The sequence below is a fragment of the Arvicanthis niloticus genome, chromosome X (assembly GCF_011762505.2).
Source record: "Arvicanthis niloticus isolate mArvNil1 chromosome X, mArvNil1.pat.X, whole genome shotgun sequence".
In the NCBI taxonomy this organism is placed as follows: domain Eukaryota; kingdom Metazoa; phylum Chordata; class Mammalia; order Rodentia; family Muridae; genus Arvicanthis; species Arvicanthis niloticus.
In genome coordinates this window covers 1336110-1359070 of record NC_047679.1, presented here as the reverse complement: position 1 = coordinate 1359070, position 22961 = coordinate 1336110, and the positions used below count along the sequence as shown (strand labels likewise).

Genomic DNA, 22961 nt, shown 5'->3' with positions numbered 1-22961 from the left:
TTCACAGCTGCCTGTGATTCCAGTTCTAGGGAATCCAAAATCCTCTTCTGATCCCTGTGGGGACCTGCACACATTTGGTCATATACATCTACATGGATACTCAGACACACAGATACATATATGCATAAAAAATCTTTTTCTTGAAAAAAGGATTTTATGAAACCTGTCTGCCTATGCCCTTGGTATGGTCACTATATAAAAACTAGAGTGTTTTTCAATCAAGGCAATGTTCCCTGAGCCAGGACTTAGAATACCAGAAGCAGCTTAGATTTCAGGTGCATGATCACTCAGGGGTTAGTGTCTAAAAGAAGCAGACAGGCCAGCTGCATTCTCCACTTCCCCCAGCCACATAGATATAATAGGCTCTGGCTCTCTCCTATCTGAGCAGGCCTTTGAGGTGGGCCTGTTGCCTGTTTTTATATGAACAAACCTTTCCTATAGTCTGCAGTGGCAAGGGAAGACACAGTGAGGATTTCCTCCTTGTTTTCCCTCTACTGTCTCCATAGCTTCAGCTGGATGAAGTAAACAAATGAAGTGACTGGGCACTTTACTGAGCCTCTATTAAATACTTGCTAGAAACCTTTCATAAGCTCCCTATGAAGGGCATGCCAGATTTCTAGTACTGTCTGCACTTTTTTATACTTTATATTAATTGTACAAAATAACAGGTTTTGTCATGACTATGACATGATGCTACAAGTCTCATACTTTCAAATTTTGTTTTGTATATAAAATCGTTATAAATATATTAGGCTATATGTACAGGGTATATTTGGGACACACATGAGTCACAGTTAAAGTGGAAATAATGGAGGATAAACACCTCAGAGCTCCCCAAGTAAATTCTACCAATTAAAAATATCCTATAGGTTATGGGTAGGAAACATAAAATAGCTGACAAATAGCCACAAGACCCACCCAGTCAGCAGCCCTCCCCTGGCACTAACTAGAGGAAGCCCCTTTATCTTTCTCAACTTCAGATTCTTCCATTGACAATACCGAAAAGGCTTTGCTTTCACTCAAAAGAAGGCCTTGACATATCTGGAGGGAGTGGAGATGCTGGGCAGAAGAACCTCAGCCCAAATAAAGAAGCAACAGCAGCAAGGGCTGCTCTCCCTTTGGTGGTTCAAGACTGGATGGGTATGTGAACCTTAGGGTGGCCTTCTGATTTCTCATCACTGGTTAAATCAACTGCAGATTACTGACTATTTGGAGACCCCTCTTAAAAGTCTCAGTTTTGTCCACTACTAATCATGGGACCGCAGACAGCCTGAGTCAGCCCTAAGATTGTACCCTCCTCACTATATTGCTGCAGCATTTGCTCCTTTGCAATGTGCTGAGAATGAAACAAGACTTTGGCAGCTATGAGGCTGAACACAAATCTAAGAAGCTCTTTTCCCTCAGGGTAAGGACTCTATCATCTTGGGATGGAGGAGGAGAAAGCACTGTCTTCCTAACTACTACTGCATTGTAGACAACTGCTTTTTCTCTCTACCTATCTATCATGCTGAGACATCCACAGCAGGAGCATTCTTTTCTTAACTGTGATGACTCCATTTCTAGCACCAGAAAATGGTAAGACAGGACCCAACCAAACCAACATAAATAAACTACTTGCAAGGGAATCCTTAATTTGGTGTCCTGCCTTGTGGTTTATGGATATCTTGATGAGCCTTATTTAATGCTCATGACAGCTGGCACTAGTAGGTCCATGGTATACATAAGAAAACTGCTTTAGTGGTGTATTTTTCTTCAGTAGCCTGTGATGGCTTGAATTATAATCCAGTCACTTGGATTCCCAACCACAACTGCCCATACTTAAAACCGTGTCAAACATTTTTCCTGTTACTGTGCCAGACACACACACACACACACACACACACACACACACACACACACGCCATTTCTGACTGTATTTGAAGAGCAAAATCGATGGATCTGGAGTTTGGGGTGTGGTGTGTCTTCCTAAGGAAGAGACTACCCTTTGAGTAGCACCTACAGACTTTACTTACATCATACACCTGGGGACTGGTCAGGCATCCAGCTACCAAGCCACACCAAGCTGGGAGAGTGGTGGTTAGCGGGGGACCACTGTGGGTGAGAATGGGCTTCAAGTAACTTTAAAAGGGAAATTAAGGAAAAATGGCTGCAATGAAAGTAATACACAAATCAGAATGCATTTTTAAAACCCAAAGGGTAATAAATTGTCTGGCATTCTACCCACAAAGCCTTCCACTCTCATTCTTTCAGTACAACAAAGGAAATCCTTACAACCATAAGAAGAGAAGATGAAGATTTACCTCAGTGGTGTGTCTAAGTGCACATGCATAACTCTCAGGGTAGTGATTTCTAATAGTTAGTTAAAGGAATGTCAAATTAATTCAGTCAAGCACAACAGTACATACCTGGAATCCCAGCACTTGGAAGGTTGGGGCAGGAAGATAATGATCTTAAAGCCCATATGACAACACTATGAACTTCTCTCAAATAATAAGACTCCCAAACAAACAATCCAAACCAAGCAGGCAAGCAAACAAAAGAACACTGAGCCTGCTGGTAGTAGTGCACACCTTTAATCCTAGCACTTGGTAGGCAGAGGCAGGTGAATCACTGTGAATTTGAGGCTAGCCTGGTCTGTAGAGCTAGTTCCAGAACAGTTGGGGATGTTACACAAAGAACCTTGTGTCAAACAAACAAACAAAACACAGTGGATTCATTACAGTAAGCAATCAGTACATTGCTTACTGATTTCTTTCCTCTAAGCAGGAGACTGAGGTATACTTCTAGTTGTGAACTATTTAACTCTTAAACAATGAGATAACTCCTTGTTAAAAGATGGAAATGGTAGCTTGGCTGGAGCTCTTTGCAAACAAAACAAGAGGCTGTGTGATTGCTGGCTTTAAGAATATGCCTGAGGGCCTACACCTTCCTCAGGGATAGATCATGAGCATGCCTGCCCCTCTGAAGACCTCACAATCTGAAGGTCTCCCAGGAGATCCACTGCACCCAGAGCAATAGGTAAAGGACCCACTCAAATAACCCTAGCAGCTGGGACCCCATACATAGGACTCCCCCCGCCCCTGCTTGAAGTTCACCTGACTTCAGGCCTGCACCTGCCACCAGGGCAGATCATCATCATGTCTGCCCTTCTGAAGACCCCACAGTCTGAAGGCCTCCCAGGAGATCTGCTGCACTCAGGACCACAGGTCTCCCAGGAGACCTGCAGCAGCACAGGGACACAGGAGGCCGAACCTAGACAGAGACATCGAGGCCAGTTAACACCATAGATAACCAGATGGCAAGAGGTAAGGGCAAGACCATAAGCAACAGAAGCTAATATACTTTGGCACCATTAGGATCCAGGTCTGCCACCACAACAAGCCCTGGGTACCCCAACCCACCTAAAAACCATGATGCTGACCTGAAATCCTATCTCATGAAGATACTAGAGTTCTTTAAGGAGGGTATAAATAACTCAGTGAAATAAATACAGAAAAACATGGTCAAACAGGAAAACAGCCCTTAAAGAAGAAACAAATAAATCCCTTAAAGAAATACAATAAAACACAATCACACAGGTGAAGGAATTGAAAACAGCAGTCCAAGACCTAAAAATGGAAGTAGAAACAATAAAGAAAACACAAATGGAGGCAACCTTGGAAATGGAAAACTTAGCAAAGAGGTCAGGAGCTACAGAAGCAAGCATCACCAACAGAATACAAGAGACAGAAGAAAGAATCTCAGGCATAGAAGATATTGACACAACGGTCAAAGAAAATACAAAGGCATAAAAAAATTCCTAACCCAAGATATCCAGGAAATCCAGGACACAATGAAAAGACTAAACCTAAGAATAATAAGAAGAGATAAGAACAAAGATTCCCAGCTCAAAGGACCAGAAAAAGGTCTTCAACAAAATCATAAAAAAACTTCCCCAACCTAAAGAAAGAGATTGCCATAAAGGTACAAGAAGCCTATAGAACACCAAATAGATTGGACAAGAAAAGGAATTCCTCTTGTCACATAATAATCAAAACACTAAATGCACAGAACAAAGAAAGAATATTAAAAGCTGTAAGGGAAAAAGGCCAAGTAACATATAAAGAAAGGCACACCTGTAGTCAGAATTATACCAGACTTCTCAACAGAGGCCCTAAAAGCCAGAAGAGCCTGAACAAAGGTCATGCAGACCCTAAGAGAAACACAAATGCCAGCCCAGGCTACTATACCCAGCAAAACTCTCAATCATCATAGATGGAGAAACCAAAATATTCCATGACAAAACCAAATGTAAACAATATCTATCTACCAATCCAGCCCTACAGAGGATTCTAGAAGGAAAACTTCAACACAAAGAGGGTATCTACACCAAAGAAAAAACTAGAAATTAATCATCTCACAACAATGCCAAAAGGAGTGAATCACATACACACAATGCCACCTACAACAACAAACATTACAGAAACTAACAATCATCTGTCTTTAATATCTCTCAATATTAATGGACTCAATTCCCCAATAAAAAGGCACAGGCTAACATATTGGATACTTAAACATAATCCAGCATTTTTCTGCATACAAGAAGCACACATCAGTGACAAGGACAGACACTACCTCTGAGCAAAATGCTGGAAAAAAGTCTTCCAAGCAAATGGACCCAAGAAACAAGCAGGAGTTGTCATTCTAATAGTGAATAAAATCGACTTTCAACCAAAAGTTATCAAATGAAACGGGGAAGGACTCTTCATATTCATCAAAGAAAAAAATCCACCAAGAAAAAGTCTCAATTCTGAACATCTATGCCCCAAATGCAAGGGCATCCACATTCATAAAAAAAAAAAAAAAAAAAAAAAACAACTTTACTAAAGCATAAAATACAGATATATACATAATATTTCACCCTAAAACAAAAGACTCACTAATAAGTGGAAATTAGCCAAAATAAATTACAGAATACCTAGGATACAATCCACAAAACTCAGGAAGGTTAACAAGCAAGAAAGGGGCCAGAAGGCAGAAGAACAGATGCTCCAACGTTTTGAAGTAGAGCGAGTGTCCAGGTGTTCAGAGGTCTCTATAAATTGGCTAAGTTTTAGAAGCTATGCTTTGTGCTTCCCACAATTATAGTCAACTCAGTCATTCTGGATTTCTGATGGGGTTGAAAACTTATAGCTATTTACTTTGAGAGAAAAAATCTGAGTGTATGGTCATCAGCTGACATTCATCCTAAAGCCAAGGAAAAAGCCAGGTTCAGAACTAAGTGTTTTAGTTAGGATAGATGACAGAGGTGCTGGTTAGTCAACAAAAGGATGGACTGGGTATTAGGACTATCTTGTACCTCACTGGTACAAATTGGCATAATTATGCTCTAATTGTATTTTGAGAGAAAAGTTTCCTTTTAACAGGAAGGGTGATGTGTAGGAGGAGCTAAGGTGGGAGGAGTACTGAGAGGAAGAAAAGGAGTAAGAAGAGGAGAAGAAGAAGGAGAGGAGAAGCTAGGTGATGAAAGAGAGATAGAGGGGGGAGACAGGGAAGCAGATGTTCATGTATCTCCACCAGTCAAAGATAGTTGATATATCTAGGTTGGGTAGTGGGTTACACCTCTGATTGAACAATACCAAACTTATAAAGCCTATGATTAACATTTCTTAAAAAAATGTATAAATGCAAAATGAAAAGGGGGCATGGGATAGGGGTTTTCTAAGGGGGGGAATGGGGAAACGGGATGGTATCTGAAGTGTAAATGAAAGATCTAATAAAAAAAAAAAAAAAACAAGCAAGAAAGGCCCAAGTGAGGATGATCGTTAACCTTCTTGAGTTCTGTGGATTGTATCCTAGGTATTCTGTTAAGTCCATGTGGTCCATAACCTCTATTTGTTGTACTGTGTCTCTACTTAGTTTCTGTGTCAATGACCTGTCTATTGGTGAGAGTTGGGTGTTGAAGTCTCCTGCTATTATTGTGTGAGGTTCAAGTATGTGTTTTGAGCTTTAGTAAAGTTTCTGGATTCAATGGGAGAGGATGCACCTAACCCTGAGACTTGAGGTCCCAGAGAGTGGGGAGGCCTGGTTGGGGGCTGGGGGAGGACATCCTCTTGGAGACAGGGGGAGAATAATGGCATGAGGAACTGTGAGGGGAGCACAGGCTGGACTGTAAAAAAGTAATAAATTTTTTTAAAAAGGAGCAGGCTTGGGGATGGATGTGGGCCCCTACAAGGCAGTCATTTCTCTCGTGTCTTTAGCTAAGAAGGTGGCAAGAGCTTCAATCTCTATCATGTCAAGGATCAAGAAGCCAGAGCTGCCTTACTGTTCCCAGCCTTGGGCACATAAAAGATAATCCCTTTTTGACTGAAGTTGAGAAGGTCTAGAACAATTTCCTTTAAAAATACACATTTGGGTACATATACAATTTCTTAAAGTGTATTTATATTTTGCTATCATACAAGTGATGTGTTTCATTTTTATGATTACAGAATACCTAGGATACAATCCACAAAACTCAGGAAGGTTAACAAGCAAGAAAGGACCAAATGAGGATGTTCGTTAACCTTCTTGAGTTCTGTGGATTGTATCCTAGGTATTCTGTTAAGTCCATGTGGTTCATAACCTCTATTTGTCTTACTGTGTCTCTACTTAGTTTCTGTGTCAATGACCTGTCTATTGGTGAGAATGGGGCGTTGTAGTCTCCTGTATTTTCATGTATGTGTGTCATTTTCCTTTGTTCTTATTTGTCCCTTTCCCCCATCTTTCCTATTCTACTCTTTCTTGCTTGTTCCCTACCTCCCCCAAATAGTGCCTGCTTCTGCTTTCATGTCACCTGTATTTTATTATTTTTCTCTCTGTTTAAAAAAAAGTCTCATTTCCTTTTAAAAGCTAGTTTAGTTAAAATTTCACTATAAGAAACTTGCAAATATAAAACATCACACACCAAAATAAATCAGACCCAAAGTGTATGAATCAGAATGGACTTCTGTAAAGTTAGAATGGCCATTCTGAAGCTGTGGAGCTTCACACTGGGTTTTACACTTTCACTGGAGAATATACTTTTATGCACCTCTCTGCCATCAAAATGCAAAAAAAAAAAAAAAAAAATCCATGGGAGTCCAAACTCAGCCCATGGAGGCTGAGTGATGTGGACCCTCTATAGCTGACATCTTTCTCTCAACATGTCTCTGAATTTTAATTTTGCTAATTATTGAGCATTTTCTTCAACTTTATTTTCCAAATCAATGATCTGTTCTTTACTCTACAGAACTATCTATACATTACACTTGGGTGGAGGGCATTATTTTCTGAAAAACTTGAGACAGGGTTTTATTAGTCCAGGCTGGCCTTGAACTCCTGATTCTCTTGCCATATAGGCATGTACCACACATTATTGTTTTTAAATTCCAAGATTTTTTCTTTTCTTTTTCAACTGTTTTCTAATAACTTGCCCTTATTTCATGACTAGAAAGAAAATCTCTCATTTCTTTCTAAAAATTCTATCAGAAAATGTTTTGGGTGTTTCTGATTTTTTTTTTCTACTAAGACAAGCTCTCACAACCTGAAGATTACAGGTTAGCCTCATTATTTAGGCTATGCTGGCCGGTAACTCATGGCAATCCTTCTGCCTCAGCCACTCAAGTGCTGAAATTAGGGGTTTACTACATCATCTCCATCATCATCATCATCATCTTCACCAGGCCTAGCTTTTAAAAGTAAACATCTGCAATTGTTTAATTATGTCTGCATTCCTATTCCCTTGTGCATTTATTCAGTCTTTTCATTCATAGGGCAGAAGAGAACTCCTATTATGGTATTAAAAAACAAAAACAGGGATGGTTACTCTGAGCACAAAAATCTTTGGTGTCTATTTTTCTACTAACACCCCTTCCTGTCAAGGGTTTCTACTTTCTCCAGATATCTAAGGACTGAGGAAACACTCATCGCTACTAATCTGTTAACAAGAAACTGCGACAGCTGTTCCCAACAGTCTTAAGTAATCAGCTAAAGCAAACTGGCTACGCTCACTTTTATTTTTGACTGTATTTTGTCTGCTATAATTCCTTCTATCTTTCTTTGGCTTTCCAAGTTACCAAAAATAATTCTTTTGTGATTTCTGTGAGGCCTTGGAAAAGAAGGAAGTGTATGCAGACACGGAGCCTTTCATTTTCAACTGGAAGTTTGTCTGCCCCATTTTAAGGCCTGTGGGGAAGGAGGCTCTGTAGACCTGTGTAAGTAATTCATGTTCAACTCAACTCTTATTTTTTGAGATGTCTCATGTTGCCTGGGTTGGTCTCTGTGACTAAATGAGAATGGTCTCATAGGCTCAAATATTTGAATGTTTTGGTCCCCAGGTGGCAGAAATGTTTGGGAAGGATTAGGAGATGTAGCCTTGTTGAAGGTGTTATGTCACTGGTGGTGGGCTTTAGGATTTCAAAAGCCCAAGCTATTCCAAGTTAGCTCTTTCTCTCTCTCTCTCTTTGCCTCCTGTTTGTGGATCAGAGGTAAACTCTCAGCTACTGCTTCAGCACTATGCCTGTCCGCATGCCTGCTGTCATGCTCCCACCACAATGGTCATGGGCTCTAACTAACCCTCTGAAACGTCCAATAAACTCTTCTATGGTCATGGTATCTTAGCACAGCAATAAAAAAGTAACTAAGACACTCTTAACCTCATTATATACCCCAGAAAGTGGCTATGGAGTCTAGACTGGTCCTGAATTCATGTTCCTTCTGCTTAAGTGTCATGATTACAAGTGGGCACTGCCATATCATGCCTGCCCAAATTTTCTTCTTATAATACCAAAACTAAATTTTCGGGATTTGTGATGATGAGGAAGTAGGATGAATCATAGGTAGCTTCCTCATCTAAGCAGCTAAGCAGACTGTGCCTGCTTTAGTTTCTGTTCCCTGAATTAGGAAGTAGAAACCCCAAATTCTCTAAATTTAAACTCAGATGGGAGCTTAGAACTTACTTCTGTTTCTCTTCAAAGAATCAATTATCACTGTACCACATCTGTCCTTCCTCAGATACTCTTCAATAGTCTCTATCCTCTCCAAAGCCAAGGAACAACATGCTTTCTGGATTACCGTTTAGACAAAGTTCACATGACTTTAAAGAAATCCCTGGAAGTTCTGTTTCAGATAATAGCAAATATGGCAATTTGGACTAGCCTCTCTATTAAGAACAATGAGACATCCTAGACAACAGAAAATGAAAGAAGGCAAAGGCCTTTGCTGGTGGCTTCGAAAACAACTAAGGCAATGAAGAGGGCTGAAGTCCAGGAGGAGGACATCAAATATGTGAGCCTGACCCTTGTCGAGCCCAAGTTCCCCTCAAGCTTAGTAGAGCATCTGGCATCCTCAGATGAGACAGGCTGAGACGGGTGGAAACTGGAATTTTAAGGCTTACTGAGGAAAAAGGTGAACATCCCAAGCTTTAGGTTGGAACCCTAGATGAAAGTGCAGAGAAAACAAACTAACCCTCATAGGAACTGAACCTGGCTTCAAATCTCCTTTCTTGCTGGTTGGGTAAAGGTGACCTGGAATTACTATTGCTTAGGTCTAGCTGTATAGCAGTCCTAAATTGAAATCCTTAAATCATCTCTGAAGGATGACACCATAGAGAGCATCTCAGATTATCTCTAGATGTGGTCCTTGCCCATGTTTGTCACTCAACTAAAGAAAACATGCACATAGGAGATAAAGCATCTAGACTCTAAAGACAATTTAGAAAACTGGCTTTATGACTTTGAAACAGGCAATGATTTCTGAAGCAGGACGCCAAAGATACTAACCAGAACAGGATTAATCAACCAGATTAAGAGTTTCTATTCCTCGAAAGATTTAATTTGGAAAATGAATAGATAATGTATAAATTGGGAGATGATATATTATCATATATAACCAGCAAAAGGTGCATATTCAGATACATAATGGGCTCTTACCAATCAGTAAGAAAAATTCAGATAGCACAATAGACAAATGGGCAAGAAATGTAAGAAGCATTTCATAAAGAAAATAGCCAATGGCCAGTAAATATGTGAAGAGAGTCCTCAATCCTGTGGACTATCACAGAAATATAAATTAGGGCCACAATAAATTATACAATAAAAGTCAAAAGAGTGACAATAATAGCTGTTGACGAATATGTGGAGCAACTGGAACTTTCAGACACTAGGAATGCATGAAGTAGTATCAACACCTTAGAAAACTGTCCTCTAATATGAACCTACGAATGCCTTGTGGCTCAGCAATTTTCCTCCTAGTCTCACTGAAAACATACACACAGTATATCAAGAACACATATGGATAAGAATGTTCACAGAAGTTTTCTTCAAGAAGGCAATAATTCAATGTTCAGCAATAATAGAATGATAAATTGTGGGATAGGTATACTATGAAATACTATGCAGCAATAAAAACAAATGTGCTAGAGCTAACCACAACATGGATGAACCATACAAATAAACCAGACATGAAAATAGGTACACACAGTATAATCTCATACATATATACACAACATTTCAGTTATATATACATTTATAATTTATGTTTGTGTACTTATATATAATTGAAAAACAAATAAAACCATTAAATGTTACTAAAGTCAAAAATTGAAAAAAAATTAATGTGGCTATACTTGAGGAGAAAGAATAATATTGTTTTATGCCAGTTTCCATTTTTTGACTGGTTTAATATTAAATGGGTGTGTTTTTTTGAGACAGGGTCTTTCTTATACAGCTCAGGCTGGCTTTGAACTCATTATATAGTCTAGGCTAGGCATTATCTTCCAGCCTTCCTGCCATCACTTTTTGAGTGCTGGGATTACGGCTTATGCTTGTACAGTTGGCTCTTAGTGTGTATACTGACTGAGAAAAATTACAATTTGGGTATGTTTCCCTTCATCATTTATACTTTGGGAGAAGATTGCTTTAACATTTTCAATGTCTTAAAATATTCATAATAAGCCATCTACCCATTTGGTCACTATATCAATTCAAAATATCATTCAGGTTTAACTATTTTCTTTTTAATTTGACTTGACAAGAGTAATGTGTACCCTGCATGTGCCCTATTATGCCAGGATAACATTAGATATAATTGGTTAAATTTCACCAATAAAAATAATCCTTACCACAAAGATGTCCCAAGACTCCCTTCCCTTCCAGACTACAGAGAGGATCATGGTATAGTTTTAACTAGTTTCCATACAAAGATACAAAGCTTTTGAGAGCCATATGAGTTTGCCAGGCTATGGATTAATTGTTCTCCTGAAATGTCCATATTTCTCTTGGCTAAAGAGATGTTTACCTTGACCACGTATGATTGAAAGATGAATGCATTTGTCCCAAGAGAAAACTGCTTATGCCTGTCCTGTGCACACCTTTCCTTATTCATCAGGAGTGCCACCCACTGACCATTCAACAAGTGGTTGTTGTCACCATGTCTCCTGAGTCCAGACGAATGCAAAAGGATACTTATGATCAAAGCTGTACCAGAGCCTGAATATCCATGCACTTTCCTGCTTTGTCCGGCTTCCTCCAACAGAATCCAGGCCATCCTAGAACAAACCAGAGAACACTAATTAGGGAAAGGGGAGCTGAGAGAAGAGGAAAAGGCTAGTTTTGAAACCCTAACTGTTGTGTTTTGCCAAACTTAAGGTTAAAGCCAGAGTCTTGCACAAGTTAGGCCACTGCTCTCAACACGGGCTCATACAACTTCATCAACTACAACTTTCGTAGAGCTAGAGCTCACAGTGGAGCACCATACACTGCCACAGCTTCGAAGCTGCAGCTCTCAGTGGTAGAGAATTTATATAGGGTGGACAGGGCTTTAAGTTCAATGTCTAGAACCACACCTGCAGAGATATATTGAGAGGCAATATGCTAGCAGAAATCAGGCAAACCCAAAAGAAAAAAAATCAATTCCCAAAGTAAAAAGCCCTAGTTATATTTGTGGGTATATGAAGACAATATTAGTATAAATTCCTTTTGGGCATTTTTAATTTCCCTCCAAGTACCTCTCAGGAGTTAATTACCTTACATTGGTTTAGATCCTTGCAGAGCAAAATTGGCATGGCCAATAGTAAAGAAAGCTTACATAAAAAAAAAAAATCAACTTTCCAGGTTTTCCCAAAGTTGGCTTAGAGAAATGACAGTGCTGAGCTTCCTGATAAACTAGCCTAGGGGCTCTTTGTGGTCCTAGTCCAGGTTTCCAGGTAACAGGACTACACATCTCCACTAGCTTTAGGAGGCAGTGGCCAGGCTACAAATTATGGAATTTTTATCTACTATAAAGTAGCAAGTTCCTTGTTGTTCCTCTCAAACATCCTCGCCACTTAATTTTCAATATCTGTAAGATCGGGCACTCATTTGAGGTTTAAGATGTCTTTTCTACATAAGTACGTTATAAGCAGAGCAACTGACAAAGATTAGATTGACTTCAGCAGTTTGAGGATCCTCTCAGAGGGTTCTATATTGCTGGATGACACACTCTCCAAGTACAGGTAGTTCGTGAAACACACCTATTTTTTGATCACCATTGTTTTTAATACAACAGAAAGGGGCAAGTGTGCAAAGGAGGCACAGTCAGCAATTTATACTAGAACTGCAACCAAAACTACACGCAGTGCTGAATCACAGGGAGGGTCATTCTGTGGTGGTAGCAAGGGTAGTCAGGGATATTGGAGAAGATGAATATATAGGATAGCCTTCTCTATGACATGAGCAAGACTATTTAAATTCCACCATCAAAGATCATTTTAAAAATAGTTGCCATGAGATTTGAGGAATACATACTGATGGATATGGAACTGGACTAAATACACCCTTCTGTGGTTGAGAAACTAATACAGACCAATTTTATTTTAAAGTTTTATAAATCCAAGTGGGGGAAAAAGGACAGAAAAAAAAAGTCTTCGTTTTTTGATACCAATTGTTCCTCTAAGTAACTGCTAACTAATGGCAACGCTAGAAAGATTTTTAAATGCTATATTACTGAGTGAAAAGTATAATAGTCTTGGGGGAAATACTAAATGTTTCTTTGGAAGTTATTTAAAAGGATTCTCTCTCTCTTTCTCTCTCTCTCCCTCCCTCCCCCTTTTGTGTGTGTGTGTGTGTGTGTGTGTGTGTATTTGGTTTTTCCCACTCCATGACACAAAACTCCTAAAACTCTTGTGATTTCCTAAACAAAGAAGATTGTTATTCTGTTATTTATATTAAGTAGGGTTCAATTAAGCCTGAGTTTATGTTATCAAGGACATTTTTAGAATCTGAAAACTGGTCACCAGAGTCACAATTATGTGACTAAGAATCAACATTTAGTTCTAACCTCAACCTCCAAGAAGGGAAAGAGAAGTGGGGATTAAGTCAGTCACTTACAGCCAATAACTTAACCGACCATGTCTGTGTACTGGTACTTCAAACAGACAAAAAAAAAAAAAAAAAAAAACCCTCTAAGTGATGGGATCTAGGGAACATTAAGCACTGGTGAGGTTCTACAAGAGTGATCTACCAACAAAGGACATGACAGCTCCAGATAGCCCTTCTGGTCTGTCTTATGCATTTATTTATTCCATTTGGTTATTCATAAGTTGTATGGTTTACAGTAAACTAGTAATGGTGAGCAGAGTGCCTTCCTGGCCTCTGAGCAAATCAGAGAGCCTGCGGAGGAGGTTTTGAGAGCTCCCATTTTATTGCCAGTAACTCAGAAATAGGGGTCACAATCTGGGACTTGCAACTGGCACCTGAAATGGAATTTACATGTCCATTAGGATCATTATCTGGCATTTCTCCATGGTACCTAAAAGGACTTTGAAAAAAAAAAAAAGCAGGCATCTGACAGGCCTGAGAACCAGGAGTTCTCAGGTCTTCTGGCCCTCAGCTTCCAGCCCACCTAAGCTACCTGATCCCCTTTCTCAAATCTGGACCGTGAAACTTCTGATTCTCCTGGGGAATGACGGGCTTGCATGTTGTCTTCCCAGTTGAGGAGGTACTGAGGATTAAACCTACTTCCTTTGCTATACTAAAGCCAGCACTCCATCCACCCAGTTTAGTATTCACTCTCAATGGGAGCACTGGTTAGTATGGAGAAAAAAGCAAATACATGTTTTGCATTCAAAGTACTCTAAATATAGAGTTGTAAAAAGTGAGGATTAATGGGTCTTCTTTTTCTTTTTAGAGGCACCCATGATTTTAAGGAACCTAAAACAGGGCTGGGTATAGTGGTACATGACTTTAATCTAGGTGCTGAGGAGGCAGAGGCAGGTAGCTCTCTGACATTGACGCTAGCCAACCAGAACGAGTGAGTTCTAGGCATCAAGGACTACATAGTGAGACCTTATCTAGAAAAAGACAAACTAAAACAAAAACAACCAAACAACAATAAAAGAACCTAAGACAGTATCTGATAGGTGATACGTACTCAGTTCTGTCCCATTATCATTTTTAGCCATGTGATTTTTTTGTGCTGATTAAGTATTTGTAAAATATTTAGCACAGTGTAGGTAGAATATAGAAAGTTTATTTCTAAAGGGCGAATATATAATTTTAAGCACATCCTTCTTGGGGGAAATATCTAGTCATTAATGTCACTGGGCTATATCATATGGCTTCTTACACTATACACTAGGGATTCTTAATCTTTTAACTCTGTTTATTATTATTTTAAAGCACTTAACAAGAGTATCTTTTTATACATGTATTAAGTGCTTACTAAGTACCAAGCATCATGCAGGATTCGAGACACACAAAGAAAACGTCTTATCTATCTCTTTTCACAGAAGAGTAAGCAATTACACACACACACACACACACACACACACACACACACACACACAAATGAGGGAAGAGAGGGGAAAATGTCATGAAGAAAAGAAAGCTGATTTAATAACTGAATGACAAGCAGTACTGTTTTGAGATAATTTTTTCTAGAACTAATGTGTTCACAGAATTATATTTTACCTCATTCTTTTGTAATGCTAAGCAGTTAAGCTGTGCCAGTGGGAACAGCTTACTGTTCCCCCAGGATGAACACTGGCAGTAGAACAGTGCCCACTCCTACTCTTCTACATCTAAATCCCCAGAATCTAAAGGTGTATTACACACCAGGCAAAAGGACTTTGAGGAAGGAGCTGAGGCTATCCACGTGGTTAAGGGCAATCACAGGAGCCCATTTTGGACAACTAATGTGAAAACCAGAAAGATATGATAAACAAAGGTAGCAAGGGTTTGCCTCACTATAGCTGTGTTTAAAGATGGAAGAGGGGTATGAGCCAGGAGTGGCTTCTAGGAGCTAAACATGAATCTCAGCAAACACATAGAAAGGACACCACCCCTCAATCCCATTGAGGCAAAACTGGGTAGAGAGTGAGGTTCAGAAGGCCTTACAGAAACCACCACAAATTAACATATGGAAAAAAAACTGAAGTTGGCAAAAAGAAAAGCTGGAAACTATCTGGTTTAGGCCCACTAAATTGAGCTGGCAGCATTGGCTCAGGGCCCAAGAGTAACTCATAGCACATTATAATACTAAAATACACACTCCTGGTGGAGATTTCAGATGCCAGTGAGACGTGTAATGTATGAAGTTATATGTTGAACTCCATGTAACAGTGTGTGTGGAAAACTTTGTGCTATGAAAATACATCTCAACTCGCACACTATAAAGATGCAAGCAACCACCCTAAAGGTTTCATATAAGCCCCAATGCTCTGTAGAGCAGGGCCCTTTGAGCTGCTAACTTTCTCCCTTTTCTAACCCATTCCCTTCCTTGAAAGTGTATTATCTCTTAATAAACCAACTGATTCTGCTATAACTATGTGTCTGCTCAATGCTTTAGTCTGTGACGCAAAAACCTGGAAGCCCTCTAGAAGTACCCTCTAAACCCAGGTATCTACTAATATCAGCTGGCAAAGCCTGTAAGGTGTAAGAGGAGCTAAGGTGGGAGGAGTAAAGAAAAGAAGAGGAGGAGAAGGAAGAGGAGGAGCTAGGAGAGAGACAAGAGAGAGGGGAACATGGAGATGGAGGTTCACGTGTCTCCTGCAGTCAAAGGTAGTTGGTATATCTAGTTGAGTATTGGGTTACACCTCTGATTGAGTGGGCATCTTGTTATTGATCATTACCAAATATATAAGCTTGTGGATAATCTAAGCATTAGAGTCTCATTTGTACAGAGCCAGCATGGTTGGTGGGATGGTCTGGGCAATGCCCAGCCTTGCAGAGACAGCGTGGAAGATTGCACAGCTATCTCCTACGCTGGCGTCTCTCGAGTAGCAGGGCTGGTGTCTCTGGCTGGCCATTTCTAGCTGCGGTACGCACGTGGCCTCTGCCCATGGAACATGGCGGTTGAGCTAGGCAGAGCTGCTGTGGCAGCTTAGACAGTGGCTTGACCAGAGACTGTTTTAAACAATTATTCAACAATAAGGAGGTGAGATTTACATTTCTAATCTCTTAAACTTTATACTCATTCTGGGGGCACATGAGAGGAGCCACTTTAAATTATAGGCACAGGTTAGGCAGTTAAGAGCCATTGCAATGTCTATCACTTGAAAACTCTTATAACAGGATAATCTATCTGGCCATAAGCCAAAGTTAGAAATTAGCCCTCCTTAAATACAAGAAAACATTCAGTTATCAAGGTACAGTGTAAAACCACATACCACCTGCATTCCACAGCAGCTGCTTGGTAAGGAAGTTAAAGGAAATTGGACCCTTTCCCTCCATACCCCTATAAGCATGCCTTCCCTGGCAATCCCTCCCTCTAGCATTTCTGTCTACTCCTTTCACTCTCCCCAAGGCTAATGGGGATAGTGAGTACAAAGTGGAAAGAGTGCTATCTGGGCACTTACTGTTGGTCCAGATGCCTAAGGTTCAGGTTACAACCCCTTGGCATCAAAGCAGTAGAGGAATTCATTGTGCAGACATCCATGTGGGGTCAATGGCACAATGACCACTGCCCCTTTTCACACCACTGCCTCTTTGGACTTATCTACACTGTGGGAGTTTCATCTGCCTCTCTCCAACCACCTCCCTTTTTGACCCTCTTTTCTAACTGCTGTATAAAATTCTCTACTGCTTTCCTGTGTACTGTAGACAATCCTATTCCTAACAGTAGCCTCCCAGTTAGTAAGAAACTTCCTTGAACAAGAAATCCAGGAGTGAAGGAGACCACCTATTTTTACTTTAATTTGGATGGTAATCTGAAATAGAAAAAAAGACACAGATATTATACCAGCAATATTATTCTCTGAAAAATCAGCTACTTGGGCCTTTTTATAGTCTCTCATGCAAAAAATCAATTTCACTGACATGCATAGTAAGAGCTTGTCTCCCAGTCATTGGAAAGTTATTGGGAGACATGGTGTCTGGAGTGGCACTAGTGACTTATTCAAACCTTGGCCAAGTATAAGTAAACCTAGAAGGGTTAGAGGCTCAAAGCAGTGTTCCTAACTCTCTGACAAGCTCTGCTCAGTTCATTAGGTAGTATGATGGAATTGGGAGATGGAGCAACTCATCAGGTCTTCTTGAGGACTTTGCACATGACACAAAGTGTTACCTTCCCAGACATGAAAAACCCTCAACTGGAAACGTAAGGGTTCTTTGGAGTATCAGTTGTGTTGGATAGTGCTTTGCTGGGACAAATGCATGGAGTGTTTTCCTAAAATGGACAAACATGAAAGACTAAGGCAGACTCGTGAAGGATCGTTTTTGCTGAAGCAGACATAAGTGAAAGGATGTTCTGCTAAAGCAAGCACGTGAAAGGACATGTGATAAAGGATTCTTTGCTAATTACACACATGTATTGGTCTGCCTTACATTACATAGTTGAGCTCCATTAGTCAGGACTTCATAAGAAAAAAAACGCATCTGGTGGTGTGCTACAGTTTCTTGCTGCTTCCTCAGACTCTTTGGGCTGATTGACAAAGGGATGTTAAATGAGACAGGTACATGTGCTGAGGCAATACACATGCTGAGGGAAGACCTGTGGAGGACACATGATGTTTGGCGAGAGTATAAAAAGGACTCGATAGACAGTGACAGAGGCTGAGCTAGGCTTACTTATGGAGCTAACTGTGCAATACTTGTTGGTCTCTCATCTTCACTGATCTTTACTTCACTGAGAGAGGCACAGCCAAGAACTTCTCCTGGCATTTTTCCTGGTCCCTCCTGCTGACATGTGCTGAAGTTGAGGCCTGGTTGTCTCTGCTAGGACATGTCACTGCTGTTGCTAACCCGACTATACTGAACTGGCCTGCTGGTATATCCTTGAAGTGTTTGCTAGTGGCTCAAGCTGCCACTACTGACCTGTGAACTGAACTGCTGATTTCCAGACAACACAGATGGGAGTTGCTCTAAAGAATCATTTCTAAACAGGTCCATTCCCCTCCCCCTGGGTCCTTTCATTCCCACTACCTCTGGTAGATGGTGGGTAACAAGGGAGGTGAAAAGCATTTAAGAACCATCATCAAAAATAGGTTTTGAAAAAATTAAAGTCACATCCTCCATTTCTTATGTTTCCCTTAAACTCCCTTACTACAATACACTGCCAAAATTGGAATAAGTTTGACCCTAATAACTTAAAGAAAAAGAGGTAACCATTTTCCTATAACACTGTCTACAGCCCCAATATAAACTTACTGATGGGAGATTTGGAAGAAAGGACCTCAACTTGGTTCTGGTTAGATCCCTGAGGGGAAACAGAAGCTCAAGGAGGGAGGAAACTAAAAGATATAAAAAGAGAATATCTGCTCATAATCCTGTTCAGAACATATATCCTCCCAGATCAGGATCCAAATGGCTCAGCTCACAACACCCCTGGAGAGTGATAGATGCAACAGGACAAATAGTCTTCTTGCAGCAATAAAAAATGTATTAAGAAACCTGTTACTTATAATAAAATCAGAGGTTACTCAAGGAAAGGAGAAAACCCTGCTATGTTATCCAACAGGCTATTTGAAGTCATCAGAAAATTAAGGTTACCTCAACTCCCTCTCCCCACATCTACTGTCTCTTTTCTTTTGGATGCTGGCCAGAACTTACGTATGTCTTATCAGGTACTTTGGGCTGCCTTGCTTTTTCTCTAAAATCTCCTTCTCTGACTCTCCATGTGGCAAAACTCTCTGTGCTATTAACTCAAATGGCATGACATTTGTCTTTCTTTCCTCCATTTTCCTTTTCTGGGCAACTGCTGAGATTTACAGTTTGCCTGCCTTGGAAGTTTTTTTGTTTGTTTTTGATTGTTTTTAAAATTTATTTTATTTTATGTAAATGAATGTTTTGCCTGCATATATATTTGTGTAACATATGTGTGCCTGGTGCCCAAAGAGGTCAGAAGAGGGCTGCAGGATATCAGGGAACTGGAGTTTGGATGGTTGTGAGCCACCATATGGATTCTGGAAATTGAACCCAGGTTTTCTAGAAGAACAGCCAGTGTTCCTAAATGCTGAGCCATCTCTCTAGCCTTAGAAGTTTTTCTTTTAAGCTCTAATAAATTGCCCTTGAGTTTCTGTTTGAGTCTTAAACTTTTTTATTAATGAGACTAAGAATCCTAAAATGAGACCCCAAATTCCATGCTATCTCTGATAACCACAATGGGATGCTTCACAATTCTGGTAACAAGCAGGAATTGAACTCAGATCTTCAACCTTGTCAACAAGCACCATTTCTTCTTAAATGCAAAAATAGTCTTACTTATATAAATCTACCAGTAGTTGTAACTTTACTTTACCTTTCAGCTTTCATCATTGGTTTTCTTTCAGCATATTAGCATGATATATACTAAATGATAACAACTTCGAATTTTAAATTTATTTTACCATTAGATTCTTCTTGTAATTGTTCTTTTGTGCTTTGTCACATTCTCAATATGTAGCTATCAGTATGATGACTTTTTTTTCATTTTTTATTGGATATTTTATTTACACTTCAGATGCCATACCCTTTCCCCATCCCCCCCCCAGAAAACCCCTATCCCATGCCCCCTTTTCCTTTTTGCACTTATACATTTTTTTTAAATGTTAATCAAAGGCTTTATAAGTTTGGTAATGCTCAATCAGAGGTGTAACCCACTACCCAACCTAGATATATCAACTATCTTTGACTGGTGGAGATACATGAACATCTGCCTCCCTGTCTCCCCCCTCTATCTCTCTCTCATCATCTAGCTTCTCCTCTTCTTCTTCTTCTCCTCTTCTTACTCCTTCTCTTCCTCTCAGTACTCCTCCCACCTTAGCTCCTCCTACATATAACCCTTCCTGTTAAAATAAAACTTTTCTCTCAAAATACAATTAGAGCATAATTATGCCAATTTGTACCAGTGAGGTACAAGATAGTCCTAATACCCAGTCCATCCTTTTGTTGACTTTTTTGATAGCTTGAGGGGTATCATTCCAAAACTCAAAAATTAAATTGATGACAACTGTCTTCCAAGACCACTGACCCTAGACATGACAACAACAACCCCTTACCCCCTGAGAGGAGTTACCTAAGGTGCAAAAGAAATACTGATTCACAGTCAACAGGACACAGCAGTTCCAGACTAAAGTTCTTGTGCTGCAGGGATTTCAGCCAATCTCTATGACAAGGGATCCTCTCTGATAGGTAAGTAAAAGAGGCAGAGAATTCACCATCTTTCTTAGTCGGGGACTACACCTTCAACAGCATAGAAATAGTTATAGAAGATGCAGTACCATTCTACAGATCCAACCCTTTAAAACTCCAGGGTCCACAGCTCTAAGAGGAGAATTGAGAAAAGGGAAAAGAAGACAAACATGGAAGGCCTTACAAAATTAGTATATGGGGGAAAGCAACCAAGCTGACAAAGTGGAAGGGTGGAAACACCCTGCATAGAACTTATTAAAATGGCTGGTGCAAGTTGGCATTCCAGGTAACACATGGCTCCTTATAATACTCAAATAAGTACAGAGATTTAAGATTTTATGAGACATGAAGTTATATGTAGAACTGTATGTTCTGACCATGTGTGTAAAAGTCTGCACCATACAAATGAACCAAAAAGCTCACACTATGTAAAACATGTCCTTAAGGCCACAAAAACAACCCAACTATGTATAACAGGACCATATGAGCTATTAAATATTCTCTTTGCTCTGGCCCACTTTTTCTCCCTTCTAAGTGTACTACCTCTTAATAAACTTTCTGCCCTACAACAGTATGCCTCTGCTCAATTTTTTTGTTCTGTAACACAAACAAATAACTGGAAGCCTTCCAGAGGTGTCCTCCTATCCCTCTATCAGCCAATATCCCAAGAGCAGTGGAGTAAATAGTAGTGACAACTTGAATGAGCTTGCAAATGTTTTCTCAGCCAAGGCTCAGTACTACCACACTTTGGCTTTGGCTCTGAATCCAAGAATCCAGCTGGGCCCACCATGTTTCTGACGTACTGAACTTCCAGCCAACAAAATGGTACCATTTCAAAGCATTAACTTTGAGGTATCTTGTTATAATAGCCCCCATAGACTATGAGAGGGCAGAAGAGCAAATCAAGTCATTTGATTTGGGCCTTTCTTTTGTCAAGAACCCAAGCCAACTAAGCACTCAGTATGATAACCAGGAAGTCCCAAAACAGGAAGTCCCAAAACAGGAAGAGCAAATAAGATCCTCAACAATGGTTCATGGCATGGCCCTCATTCGGTATCCAGTCAAACCCAGTCATGCAGGACAACTTAATTAAGTTCTGACAACTTAATATGCATTAAATAAACATCTTTCAAGTGGCTGAATAAATTCAAATCACTACAAAGCTTCTAGAAAAACAAACAAAATAACAAAAAAGGGAAATCAAGGGGCCAAAGGAAGCATATTTAAGAAAAAAGAAAATGAGGCCAGGGTCTTTAATCCCTGCACCAGAAGGCAATGGCAGATGGCCTCAATTTGAGGCTAGCCTGGTCTACATAGTATTTCCAGGCTAGCAAGGGCTATGTAAAAAGACTGTCTTTAAAAAACAAGAAAATACGGAAGGAATGAAAAACTGGAGGTGGAGAATAGTCTTAGAGGAAGTCACTTCAGCAAGTTAAAAATTGGGGTGACTAAAGTAACAGATTTCAGCCAGCAGGATGTTCCAGGGATAAATGAATCCAACTTGTTCACAAAGTTCTCTGTGAATACAACTCTAAACAGTTGATTTTCAATGATTCTCACTATCTCTGCACAAACACAGGTGTGTGTATACACACACACACACACACACACACACACAAATTTTCCTTTCCTCCACACTCCATTGGCACATCCGTGTCTCTGCTGGTCTTACTGATGTGATGCAGGCAGGACTCATGCCCGGAGTTACCCAGAGGGGCCTCACCAATGAGTGGTCTCCTGGAAAACTTGAGGAAGGAAGTGAATGATGTGTCAGCATGTCTGGCCAACAGAAATCCCAGCTGTGTCTGGTCTGGCATGAAAGCCCCTCTCTCGTGGGATGGGAAGCTACTAACCCAGGGTCCAGGCAGCTTGCTTCCAGCTGAGCTTGTTTTTGTTTTGCTTGCGAAATTGCCAAGAGCTCTAAAGAAACAAACCAACTGTGTTTTCAGGTTTTGTTTTGTTCTGATGAGTTCAACTTGCCAGAAACACGAAATAGGAGTCTTGCCCACAATATTCATAAGCCTTCCTCACAGAGCCAAGTCTCAGCTAACGGCTCCTAGCTTGCAGCTATGATACGATTTCCAACTTGGGCTTCTAGAAGCAGTAAGGAAAACTGTTTTGATTTTAGAAAATGCTTTTTCTTCCTGTATCATACTACTATCTTTACCCATAAACAAGTATTTAGGAAACAAAACCAAGAGAACTGCCCTTTCTAGAAGAAGACAAATCTCTGGGTTTCCCCCAGCTCTACTTCAAGTTTCATGACACCACCAAGCAGGGTAACCACAAGAGCCTAGGGTTTTATCCACAGATGAGAAGCCCACTGATTGCTTTGGTTGTTCTAGGTCATTAACACTCCAGGCATGCTGTTAGTCATTC

The 22961-nt window shown here is 40.2% G+C and overlaps 1 protein-coding gene across 1 annotated transcript in view; it reads right to left on the bottom strand.

Moving 5' to 3' along the window:
- Positions 1-22961, bottom strand: part of Slc9a7 (solute carrier family 9 member A7) — a 153118-nt gene that overhangs the window by 7280 nt on the left and 122877 nt on the right. The window contains 2 exon segments of the mRNA XM_076918567.1: positions 2013-2118; positions 11463-11545. Of these exon segments, the coding sequence (XP_076774682.1) occupies positions 2013-2118; positions 11463-11545 (189 nt within the window).